The sequence below is a fragment of the Aethalodelphis obliquidens genome, unplaced genomic scaffold (assembly GCF_003676395.1).
Source record: "Aethalodelphis obliquidens isolate GAN/ISIS:26980383/991018 unplaced genomic scaffold, ASM367639v1 scaffold8, whole genome shotgun sequence".
Classification (NCBI taxonomy): domain Eukaryota; kingdom Metazoa; phylum Chordata; class Mammalia; order Artiodactyla; family Delphinidae; genus Aethalodelphis; species Aethalodelphis obliquidens.
The window spans coordinates 53,372,419-53,385,044 of NW_020837952.1; the positions used below are offsets into that span (position 1 = coordinate 53,372,419).

The following is a 12,626-nucleotide window of genomic DNA, read 5'->3' on the forward strand; positions in this document are numbered from 1 at the left end:
CCAAAGTCACACAGGGGCAGAGCTCTAACACAGACTCCACGGCCTGCGCCTTTAGCACAAATCTCATTTCCGCGCCTGGAAAACGCACCTAATGATGACACACAACAGGACACCAGCCTGAGCACCTCACAGGATCGCTGCAAGCTTCTAACAAAACGGAACACGCGATGGTGCTTGGCGAGGTGGGGGAGTCCCGTGAATGCTGAAGGCACCAGGCACATTATCGGACGAGTCACGGGACAAGGATACCGCGCCCCGCCCCACACCTCGGGGCTCCCGGTCTTAGAATCGCCTCTAAGTCTCCTACACAGGTCCGGCCGACACCTTCCTGTGCGTGGGCGCCTCACCTTGCCAGCGTAGTGGATGATGCAGAAATCAGCTTTGTCCTTCAGCTGCTTGGGCTTCTGGAACTTGGGGTGGGTGCCCTGCTCCTGCACCACCTTCTCCACGAAACTCTTGTCCGTGGCTTTGGGGAACCAGCACTCCTCGTCCAGCAGGGCCAGGATGCCTGGGGGGCCTGCCTGGAGGAAGCACAGCGTCGCACGGGTGAGCTCGACCTGGAAACCCACCCATTCCTGCCCTCGTAAGATGCCAAAGCCCAGAATCTCTCCAGAAGGTAGGCAGTGCTTCCCCGTAGGGAGGAAAAACAAAACAGAAGAAGAAGAAGAAGAAGAAGCACTGCCGAAAGCACTCAATTTAAGAGCTCTAGCTCAAAAGAAACTTCTGGGATCTAGGCTACAGCTGCATCAGAAGGGTTCTCCAATGAGTGCACTGGAAATCCCTTGGCGGGCTTGATGGGCCAAGCAGACCCCCGGCCCACGTCCAGAGGCTGCCCCCAGCAGATGCCCCGTTCCCTGAGTCCCTCCGCATCCCCTCCCCCGCCCTCCATATCCACACAGCTACATGGTGACAGGTGACACTTAGGACAAGCCTCCCGAGGAGGAGGAAGCACCCCAGAGCCCCAAAGCCTTCCGTACACTGAGTTTATAGAACAAGAGAGCAGATTCGGACATCGTGGGGACTGGCTGACAGGCCTGGGAGCCACATGGGTTCTCGTTTGTTAGAAAATGCAACTGATGAAAAAAAAACTCATCGCAAAAGCAAATCGTTTCATGTCAGAATTCTGGGTAGTTCCAGCCCCAGAAGGGCAGAGCGAAGAAGGCGGGGGTGAAGCCCCCCCCCCAGGTGTGGCTCTTACTGGCTTCTCGATGAGGTCGATGCAGGGCTGCAGGTCGAGGCCGAAGTCGATGAAGTTCCACTCGATGCCCTCGCGCTGGTACTCCTCCTGCTCCAGGATGAACATGGTGTGGTTGAAGAGCTGCTGCAGCTTCTCGTTGGTGTAGTTGATGCACAGCTGCTCGAAGGAGTTCAGCTGCAAGAGGGAGACAGGGTCACAGACGTGCCCACCCTCCCGCTACACGGCCTGCAAGTCCCTTGGCAAGGACCTCCTGGGGCCCACGGACCTCGCCACAGCCTGTAAAGTCCCTTATCTCCGGATAAAGTTTTTAAACGCATAAAATAGATTCTAAAAGAAAGAAGTTATGTGGAAATGTAATTATCAAAATATTGTGACAGGAATACACGGTGCTCCTTCATTAAAAGGCACAAGCCACGGGCTTAATAACTTCCAGAATTTTGAAGGAGACGAACGTAAATGATATTATATCTCTTCAATGACTGCTGTGATGTGAAAACGTCTGATTTCTAGTGGTGACACATCCAACCACTGTTAATGCAACTGAGGTCTGCACACTCTGCTCAAGCCACAATTCAAAACACTGCATCATTTCAAGGAAAAGTTAGTAAAAATAAAGAGGTGATTTTTTTTCCCCACCCACGTTCATGGTTCCTCTGAAATCTGCCATGGACCCCAGGTTAAGTACCTCTGCTGATCTACTTTATCAGTTTTTCCTACCTGAAGTCTTTATGCGCAGGGACAATAACTTGTCACAACGCTCATAATATTTGAGAATACATAAATAATAAATCAACAGAAAGCCCCTGTCCGTGAGGCCTCCTGGAACCCCATCCAGAAGGTATCATTCTTGCCAGCATTTCTGGTTGGCAAAGGGCATCTTTTCTTTTTTTTTTTTAAGTTTTGAATTTTATTTTATTTTATTTTTTTATACAGAAGGTTCTTATTAGTTATCCACTTTATACATATTAGTGTATATATGTCAATCCCAATCTCCCAATTCACCCCACCGGGCATCTTGTTTAAGCTAAAAATACACCCAACCGGCGTCTCGTGTCTCCACACAAGCAGGGAGGTGGCCAGCTCGCATTGCTGTGGGGCTATGGGAGAAAGGACCCCAGTCCCGGGAGAAGGCAGCCCAGAGGCTCAGGAGGCGGGAGGGGTAAAGGGAGAAGCTCACATCGAAGATCTCGAAGCCGGCGATGTCCAGGATCCCGATGAACGAGGCGCCCTGCCTCTTGGTCTTGTCCAGAGCCTTGTTGATGCGCAGGACCAGCCAGCGGAACATGCGCTCGTAGGTGGCCTTGGCCAAGGCCTCAATGGCAAAGTCAGCCTGGTGGGGGGGACACCCGGGGGGGCGGGGAGTCAGATACAGGAAGCCTTTAGGTCCTCATTCCCTCTGCCCCAATAATGTCCCCTGTGGGCCGCCCCCCCCCACCAAGAGAAACAGCCCTAAGGATGGAAAAAAAGCTTCATGCACAAATACGTTCACTGTGGTGTTGTCTACAACGAAGGAAGCTGCAGTAACCTAAATATCCACAATACAGGCAGAGTGAACTCAGACATCTGCAAAGACCTTTTCAAAATAAATGGAGACGAACTGAAGTATCTACAGAAGAAATGACAAGATGTCCGAGATTTGCTTCAAGTTACACAGTTAGGGGTGCAGGGCGACCAGATGAACCAGGAACCAAGCTTGGCCTTGAGTCAGTGACTCCTGAAGACGCCTGTGTGATGGGCACATGGGCTCCCTGCGCTGTTCTCCACTTTACTGTGCAAATGTTCAAGAAGTTCCGTAATGAAAAGCCAAGGTGACGACTACGTTTAAAAAGGAAAAAAAGGGGGCTTCCCTGGTGGCACAGTGGTTACGAATCCGCCTGCCAATGCAGGGGACACGGGTTTGAGCCCTGGTCCGGGAAGATCCTATACACCACGGAGCAACTAAGCCTGTGCGCCACAACTACTGAGCCTGTGCTCTACGGCCCGTGAGCCACAACTACTGAAGCCCGCGTAGCTAGAGCCAGTGCTCTGCAACAAGAGAAGCCACTGCAATGAGAAGCCCGCGCACGCAACGAAGAGCAGCCCCCGCTCGCCGCATCTAGAGAAAGCCCGCGCACAGCAATGAAGACCCAATGCAGCCAAAAAATAAATAAATAAGTAAATTAAAAAAAAAAAAGAGTAGTTTAAAAAAAAAGAAGGAAGGAAAAGGCCTTGCAGGAAGGAAAAAGCTGCCCAGTAAGCATCACTGGGTAGGACTGGGGCAATTTTTTTCCATCTCTAGACTTCTTTGATTTTTCTGAATCTTAAGTGTTCATGTAGTATTTTCATAATGAAAAAATTAAGCTGCTTTAATTATCAGGGAAATGAACAGTTGGTCATAATCATGCCCGCTGTCTTCTGAAAACAGCTTTGGAGGGAGGGCTTTGCCCAGCATCAGCTGTCAGCCACCAGCGGGAGGCCCAGTGGACGGCACCCTTTGGAAAAAGAACTCATCAACGTGAATTCAAAGTAATTTTGAGAGACGGGAGGAGCAGCGGCCTAAAACCACCCAGCGCCAGGGCCGTGAGAGAAACTAGAAACCACCCACAGAGGCCCTGCGGGCAGGGACTCGGGTCCTGGGCGGCGGGCACGTGCGAGCAGCACAGACCCCTGCCCGGCTCTCGCCACGTGCGGCAGGACAGCACGTGGGGGACAGACAGCCCTGAGGCCTGGGCTCCAAGAATGGCGGGTGCCGCCGCCCTGGCACCAGGATGAGTTGTGCTACAGGAACGCTCTGGGCTTGCCTCGCTTTATCCTGGAACAGGATACCCCTGCATCCTCGCCCACCCATCAGCTCAACATTGACTCCAGGGAACAGGCACATGGCAGCCCAGAGTTCCCACCGAGGGCGGCGCTTCCTAGGCGGGGGCCTTGGCCATGTTCCTGGACCCTGGTCCCAGCTTCCTTGTGCTCTCAGTGGGGGTAACACCACCTGCTCTCCGAGGTGCTGTGAGGACCCAGTGAGGAACCCAGGCGACAGTACCGAACACCGAGGATGCTGCAGCGCAGGCCTCAACCTGGCCACTGCAGCAGCCCGACCCCAGCCAGAGGGCTTACCTGCTCCTTCGTCTGAGCCTTCTGGACGTAATCCCGTCCCACCTTGATGCGAGGGGTGAGGATTCCTCTGGTGAAATCGGTCACGTTGATACCCAACAGGTGGGACACTTTTTGGGCAGCTGACGATTTTCAAAGGGTAAGGAGGGAAGGGGTAAAAGGCTTCAATTAAACCCAAGAGAACGGGTCCCTCTGCTCACCCTGGGAAAGTTGTGGTGACTGGGCGATCGTTACCGGACAACCAGCCCGGGCCCCGGCCCTTCCCCCACGGCACACGGAACAGCCAGCTCTCCCCTCAGACAGGCGGCGGCACGGGTCCTAACCGGGGGCCTGGCGTCCGTACCTCCGCACACCCCTGGCCATGTCCTGAGTGTGAATGAGGGTCCTACCCACAAACAGGACTGCCTTGAGGCAGCGCTGCCCCAGACACAGGGGACGGAACAGGGCAATCCACACGCGCGTGGGTTAAATTTTTTCAAGAGCCCCTAAGAAGCGCATGTGAAGGCTAACGTAAGCGAGTCTCCTGCAACGACCCAAGGGACGAGCAGTGACCGAGGAGCTGGGGTGACGACACTGCTTCACGTCCTCGCGAGTTCACGTGCAAGGCAAGTGACAGCAGAAATGACTGTTTTACAGAGACAACCGGTCTGGTCTCAGAACAAATGAGGGGAAATGCTGGGCCATAGGATCATGGCTTTTCGAACTCATTCTGATGCTTACTCTGTGAAGCAGCAGCAGGGTCGTGTTCATGTGTGTTTCACAAAAAGTGCAGAGTGACGGGCAGCCACAAACACACACGCAACAGAAAAGACAGGAGTGTGTGCAATTTCTCCAAGACTCTTTCTCCTAAGCCAGTGCAAGCCCAGGCACCTGCCCCTCTACCTCAGGTGAGGGGCCCATGCGGTCACCTGTGTTGTCGGGCATGGATGCCTGGTCGGTGTTACGCTCCTTCTTGAAGACGATGTTGCCGAGCTGGAGGACCCCCGAGATGACCCGCAGCAAGCCTTCAGGTGCAATCGAAGGCAGGTCAGAACCAGGCGGGGGGTGGAATAAGCCCCTGAGTGGGGTGTCTCCCCCCAGAGGCCCTCAGGCAAGACGAGCCACGTGGGGGGCGCCAGGCCTCGGCCTAAAGCATGTCTCCAGGGCCTCTGGCTGACCTCAGCTTAGATACAAGCTCTGTTAACATTCCCAACATCTCCAAGTCCGGACCAAGGATGCGCCTCTACCCAGGGGCACGTGGTCTATTTTTATAAAGTTTTATTGGGACACAGCCACGCCCATCCATTCACATGCTATCTGTGGAGCTAAGGTGACTGACCCTAACGCTAGAGAATGGAAGTCTCCCAATCTTCCTAAAATAAAGCCTTCAGGCCCTCCTCACCCTCCCTCTAGAGAAACGAGAAGACACAGGCAACCTGCACACTGTGTTCACTCTGAGCTCCGCCAGCGCGGAGACCCCAGCCAAGCCCCTTCCACGCTCGCCCTGGACAAAGCAGGACTAGCCCACTTTTAGCAAATGGCAAGAGCACGAGTGGTGGACCCAGACCCTGGGCACTTAGTAGCCTGTCCTCTGTTCCCCTATGTCCCCAGGCAATACGACCGGGAAGAAATAATCCTGAGCCTCCAATCTGAGGGACCGTCTACCACACACTCAGGGCCCTCCTCCTGGCCGTTACAGACTCCCTAAGGGCCGGCGCCAGCAGGAAGTGCTCCCCAGGCTGCCCCGGGAGGAGCGGCCCTCACCCATCTGCTCCTCCTCTGGGATGCCCATAATCCGCATGGCCTCCATGGTCTCCTGGAACATGTCCTTGTCCTGCTGCCCGGGGATGGTGACGTGCCCGTTGGACAGGAAGCGGTATTTGCTGTACGGCTCCAGCAGGAGATCAGCTGTGGGGGGCAGAGGGCAAGGTTTCGTGAAGGTCAGGAGGTGCTGGAACCAGAGGCTCCAGTCAACACCGTGACCTCAAAGGTGTGGGAGACCGGGGAGCGCCCTGAAATACCCCAGAAACCGCGGAGTGGCTGGAAAGGCCGACTCTCCCCAGCGTGTGAGAGGGGCACGCACGTAGACCCCCCCCCCCCGCCTGAGAGCACTGGGGCCCCGAGGTCCGCAGCTGCACAGGGACCTGCCAGGCTTTCCTCTGGCGTGGTCGGAAACAGAGGCCAAGCCGTCAGCCGGCCCAGGGACGGAAGTCACGCCCCTCTGGCCCACCCAAAGGCCGAGATTTCATTTCCTAACTGCAGTGTGTGGCCCGCCAGCAGGGGGAGCCCCCGTGTCAGGCTGTGGGCCCACCACTCACTCTTGAGATGCTCCCCAGCCCCAGACAGCAGGTAGTAGAAGATGTGGAAGGTCCGCTCTTCCTTGGCTTGGCGGATGGCACGAGATTTCTCCAGGAGGTCTTTGCAAACATTAAGGAATCGTGCTCGCTGGAGAGGCGGCAGCCAGCCCTCCACATGCCCCCAGCCCTGTCCAAAGCCACGGAACTTCACCAGCAGAAAGTGGCAAAACAAGACAAAGGCCAACTACCTTGGCCCTACCCTCCACGGGTGTAGCCTGTGCGGCAGCAGCCCTCACACTTGGGAGCCTTATCTGTTTAAAGGGCCCCCTTCTCACAAGAGAACAGAGCTCAGAACACTCTCACCAGCACAGGCTCTAACACCAGGGAGAGATAAAGTAGCGTCCACCCAGTTCCACTCTCTGGGACCCACACTGGATGATCTTCCGTGGTTCCATCCCATTCTAAGCTGAACTTTTTCCCGCCCGTAAAGAGAAACCTGAGCTCTGAGCTGAGTTCTCAGTGAGCTTAATCCCGGTCCTCTTCCGGGCGGCACAGACAAGGTGTCATAACAGGCCCGGAGAGGGGAAACTGCTGGAATCAGGAAGCAGCTTCTTCTCCATCAAGGTCACATCTCTCCCCCCCAGACCCAGAACACTTGTTACAATTAACCACAAGGATACAAGTCTCAATGTTGGCTCCCACAATGTAGCCATTGACATCAAAGTTGATGCGAATGAACTTGCCCTAAGGAAAGACGGATGAAGAGATCAGAGGCCCCATCCTCCAGTCCCACCTCCAGTGGTACAGCCTGGAGGCAGAAAGCCAAGAGACTGAGCCTGTGTCCCCGGCCAGGGGCCCCGCACCCCAACTGCATGGGTGCTCGGGACTCAGAAGGGCCACACGGCTAAGCCTGAGCCGGGCCCAAGTTCCGCCACAGAGGGGAAGAGGGGAGGAGGGAAGAAGTCATCTGGAGGTGTTCCTCCTGCCTGGTCTGGCCCTGCGTTCTAACCGGCTGCCGGTTACAGCAGGACAAGCAGGGCACCGGCAGGGACTCCCCACTGCCTCGCTGGCTTTACCACCTGAGCCGAGCAGGCTCCTGATACAGGTGCGTGACCTAGCCTACTGCACGCGACAGGCCGGCCGGGAAGCGCCCAGTCCGACCCTTCTCCGCGTCCGGGGCGCGAGCGGCCGGTGGGAAGGCGCCCGCGAGCGCCAGCACTCACAAATCGAGAGGAGTTGTCGTTCTTGACGGTCTTGGCGTTCCCGAAGGCCTCCAGGATGGGGTTGGCCTGCAGCAGCTGTCGCTCCAGCTCGCCCTGGAAAGGAACCCAGAGGGGCAGTGAGGGCCAGGCAGCGGCGTGGGCTGGCAGACCTGCCCCGCCAGGTGGAGGGGAGGTGGCAGAGCTGTGTCCACACATCCGACCTGCCAGGGACTGGGGCTTCCGGATGGGCTCTGGCCACACCGGTCTTGGCAGTCCCCGTGTCACTCCGGAGTGACCTTCCCGCCAGGCATCTGGAAACCCTGCTTGGTTTGAACTTACTTCCCTGGGCTAACCGACCAGGGATCGAAAAGGAAAGCAGGCGGCTCACCCAGCTAGCTCTGGGGACCTGGCCCAGTGGCCTGGATCAACCCTGGAGGATGCGTCGCGAAGTAGCACGTGAGCCAAAAAGAGACATGAAGGCACCATTCCTTCCCCTGGACAGTCTCCTTCCCAGGTAGGCTGGCCTCCCTCTGTCCTCCTTGCCTCTAATCCCCACCTGACAGACCGCAAAAAAATTTTTTTTTCCCACAGGACAAGGAGAGAGGGAACCAGATCCACAGAAGACACCAGCTCGTCTCGTCCGTGTCCTAATAAACTCTGCATTCCCCTTGCCGGTCCCCTGTCCTCCACTCCCCCCGCCCCGAAACCTGCTCCCAGCAGCTCAGGCATCTGAGCATGGGACCAACAAGGCCCACGTTGCGCTCTGAATTACTTATCGAGAACACCAGTAAACCCGACTTGGGGTCTCATGACACCTGGTGGTTGACAACATGCTCCCTTATTTATGCCTTCTTAACCCTGGATTCTCACGATACTTAGGGTAGGAAAGACAGAATAGCCCCATTTCAGAGAAGAGAAAACAGAGGTTGAGGGAGGGGGAATGATTTGCCCAAGGTCATCCAGCCATCAACCAGCAAAGTAGGTCATCGAATTCAAGGTTTCTACCTCACACCTGTCAGTCACTGCCCTGTCTCCCCTGCATCCCCGGCCCCACCTGGGGGCTCTACCCTGTCAGGTGGGCAGGCCTTTCATCCTGCCAGCAGGCCAGGTAATAACTAACACTGCCTGAGGAAAATACGGCTCTTGTTCACCTGCATAGCCGGGCACCCTCTAGGGAGAGAGGACACCACGCAAGGGCCAGGTGGGGTTTTATATTTATCAGCGGGGCTGGAGTCAAGCCAGGACTTTCCGGAAATAAAGGCTGCCTGTAATTTGTGACGAAGGGCAGAACGGGTAGTAGCCGGGGCTCCCGGGAGAGCCGTGAACTACAGCCTCCCAGGCACACCTGCCGCAGACGAGACCTGTCGGCAGAGCACCCAGGATGCTCTGGGGTCGGGCCAAGCCCACCAGAAGGGGCCCCGGCAGACACTCCTCTTCCCACAGCCAGCCCCGGTCAGGGCTCCTCCCAGGGCCGGGGAGTCTTGTTTTCGGACCGCACAGATTAAGTGGAGGAGGGTCAGTGGAGCCACAGGCGGGCTCTACGGGAGTGCTTGGCACCAGCGGTCATAGGACACTGGGCCTCCATCCCCCGGGCTCAGGCGGGCCTGGGAAGGCGGCCAAGGCAGCCCACGGAGCCAGATTTGGATGCGCTCTGCTCACCCACCCGCTACAACATCCTCTCAAAGCACAGGCCAGGCTGCCAGGCTGGCCGAGCCACTCCCGTTCCCGCAGTCAGATGGGAGCTTGGCCCCTACCGGAGCCTGCCGCCAGCCTGGACGCAAAGCTAAGGCCTCTGTCGGGGACACGGGCTGCTACCGTGGAACGTGGGACCACCAGGCCAACCCAGGAGCGACCACCTCGGATTCCCAAGCCGAGCTCTCTGCTGACAATGGTGGCAGCTAACCTATGGGTTTCTCTTCATTGAGAACAGAAGAGACCTTTATTTTTCAATGAAATCCACATACTGTGAAATTACAAGGTAGGCAGTGCGTGCTCACGAGGTTTGGAATTACCCACCCGGTTCCTGAAGGGCTTCACTGGGTGGAGTTTCTGCCCGGGGCTCTAACTAGCACACAGAAAACAGAGCGAGGAAGAGGAAGAGCGTGAAAGGCCACTGTTCAGCCTCTGGAAGCCCACCTGGAGAGTCCCTTCACCAAGCTCTGCTTTGCCAACCTGCCGTCTGGCCAAAGCCCAGTCCCCCACAAGGTAAGGTGTGGGGTGTCCCAACGGGCGGTCTTGGGATGAGCACCTGGGTCACGGCGGGGCGCGCACGCCCCCAAAGTATGCTGCGACAGGCCCAGAACACAAGGGCGCAGACCAAGTTCAAGAGTGTCTCGTGGCCCAGCTGTGTGTGGGAAATCCCTTCAAGCAATTTCCTTCAGGAAATTTCCTTCAGGCAAGGAAATCAACCACACTGGTCAATGGCCTTTACAACTGAGGGCCTGAGAGGTCACGGGAAGCCAGGGGCAGCCTATTCGATCGCTCGAGTTGAACTTGGAGCCGGAGACAGGGTGCCCGCCACACAAAGTGACCTGAGAAAGGGGACGTGACAAGTGTGCCCCTGCATGTCACAGCCCTCACCTGCCGTCCTGAGTGCTGGGGGCCTGCCTTCCCCCCTGCAGCTGGAGCAGCCCATGACGGAAGGCGCGTGGAGCCCTGCTCTCTAACTGTGGTACCGCCTCCCATCCCGCAGGGCAGGGACTCCAAGGCCACCCTCCAGAGATCCAGGCACATACTAGGCATTCAATGAATAGTTGGGAAATGGATTTTACTGCAAATCCAGAGATGGAAAACCACAGCTAGAGAACTCCTAACCTCACAGCCCTGTTTTAAAAATAGGTCCCCTAAAAAGAATGGAAAATGGGGGAGGGAGGTGGGTAGAGAGAGGGAGCAAAAGAAAACTTGATTCGTTTCTAAATATAACTCTTGGAGAAAGATTCAGAATCCTTGCGAAGTTGGACACATGAAAAGTTACTTTTGGTTCGATGCCAGAAGACTGTGCTCTAGGACATTCTGCAGGACACACCCCAGATCCACATGCAAAGAGACACACACCACTACTTACTTATACAGGCTGCGCACGGCGCCCCAGGAAGGGGGGCCACCCAGATGGCACAGTTCCCCCCGATGGCTTGAGGGGACACCACTGGCACTTAGATTTCATGGGGAAGTTTAAGAGTGTGTGCTTGAGAGAAAGAGAGCACCACACGGGCATGCTTCCGACTGACCACACCTCACTCTGGGGAAGCCTTGTGCGCGGCCTTCCCGGCACTGCTTCGGGCTGGCACTGTGGTGGCAGGCGGGAGCCACCCATCTCCATCTGGTCCAGAACACTGAGCGTGTGAGGGTCCAGGAGGGCAGATGACCACTCCGCTGTGCCTCGGTCAGGGTTCTGCACGGGGCCTTCTGTGCCGTGTGCCCATGGGAACTCTGGGCCTGACCGGAGCATCTGAGAACAGCTAGGCGGTGAGGCCTGTCCCCATTCTGCAGGAGCTGTCATTTCAGAGTGCACGCGAGGTCACCGTGTGTCACAACCCAGCCCCTCCTCCCAAGACAGTCAGTGAGCCGAGCCTACAAGAAGAGGTCTAGACGCAGAGAGTGACAATGGTGTGGGGTGAAAAGCTGCTTAGAAAAAAAAACCGTAATTCAAGGGCACACGATGGACAGAACACGCATTCCTGGTGTAGAACGTGCAGTAAACGTGCAGCTCACCTAGCGAGGACACTGCTGGGTTCGACCACAATCCACCAAGAGGGAGAGGGGAAAAAAAGGGAAGTGAGATGTCTTTCCAGCTGCCCGTTCTCTCTTCGCTGGGGGCTGTCCACCCAGAGGCACTTCAACAGCAGGCAACAGAAGCAGGGGTTCCAGGGCAGGCCTGCCCGAGATCCTGCACGTCTCCATCAACTTGAGAGCCAAGTTTCGGAACCTCTCTTCCGACCTCAGAGGTGGGGGCCACGCAGCATTAGCTGCGAACCTCGGGCGGTCTCCGGTTTCCATAGCGACTCAAAGTTAGCAGGTCAAGGGAGAAACGGGCGGGCTACCACCAGACCCACTCCCAGCCTCAGTGAAAGCAGGCCTGGCCTCTGCTTCAGCCCCCCAAACACTCTCATTTTGAGCCAAACCACGAATCCTTGAGTTCTCTTCCTCGGGGAGGAAGGCCTGCACTCACCTGGTCCTTCTTGCTCTTGTGGGAAGATGCCACGTGAGCCAGGTACTGAATGACTTTCTTGGTGTTCTCCGTCTTGCCAGCTCCAGACTCGCCCCTGCCGGGACAGCCAAGGAAGTTCTCAGGGGAGAGGTGGCCAAACCCTCGGCGTCTGCCCATTTCCCACTACGAGCTCTACTGTCTCCCATTCTGTGGGGTGCCAGTGAGGGACCCAACAGCCAGTAGCAGGAAAGGGGACGGGCAAACAAATGGTAAGCTCTGAAATCCTCACTCGGGCCGTTTCCCATGGCCCTCCGCAGCCCTGACCAGAGTAAACTTCTGTCCGCTGCCTGCCCTGGTCACTTAGCAGCCTTTGCTCCCAAATGTCTTAGGAGTCAGTTTTAGGCAGCTGTCGACTCAGGGGTCAAAGGCATTTATACATGTTCCCTCGAAACTTCACTCGAAGGAATGTTTCGTGCCGTTAACTTCCTTGGCTACGGGTTTATTTATCAGCTCCTCGTTAGGTTCAGAGGACGGAGGTGAGAAGCCCAGATAAAGAAAGCCGCGGTTCGGCACCAGAGTGAACGTGTCCTGGGGGCCCAAGCAGCTCCCAACCCTGCCTTGTTGAGAAGATGCTTGCTTTCCCTCTCCACACTGCCACCCTCATCCCCACCGCCTCCTCTGAGGAAGGAGATTAAATCTCTGGCCGTGAAATC

The 12,626-nt window shown here is 56.4% G+C and overlaps 1 protein-coding gene across 3 annotated transcripts in view; it reads right to left on the reverse strand.

The window, feature by feature from the left end:
• Positions 1–12,626, reverse strand: part of MYH9 (myosin heavy chain 9) — a 92,834-nt gene that overhangs the window by 28,778 nt on the left and 51,430 nt on the right. For all 3 annotated transcript variants that reach the window (XM_027107517.1, XM_027107515.1, XM_027107518.1), the window contains 10 exons: positions 11,935–12,028; positions 7,788–7,880; positions 7,245–7,308; positions 6,586–6,684; positions 6,032–6,175; positions 5,197–5,292; positions 4,292–4,410; positions 2,376–2,528; positions 1,199–1,372; positions 348–521 (listed from right to left, as the gene is read on the reverse strand). In XM_027107517.1, coding sequence (XP_026963318.1) covers positions 348–521; positions 1,199–1,372; positions 2,376–2,528; positions 4,292–4,410; positions 5,197–5,292; positions 6,032–6,175; positions 6,586–6,684; positions 7,245–7,308; positions 7,788–7,880; positions 11,935–12,028 — 1,210 coding nt within the window. The remainder of the gene's footprint in view (positions 1–347; positions 522–1,198; positions 1,373–2,375; positions 2,529–4,291; positions 4,411–5,196; positions 5,293–6,031; positions 6,176–6,585; positions 6,685–7,244; positions 7,309–7,787; positions 7,881–11,934; positions 12,029–12,626) is intronic.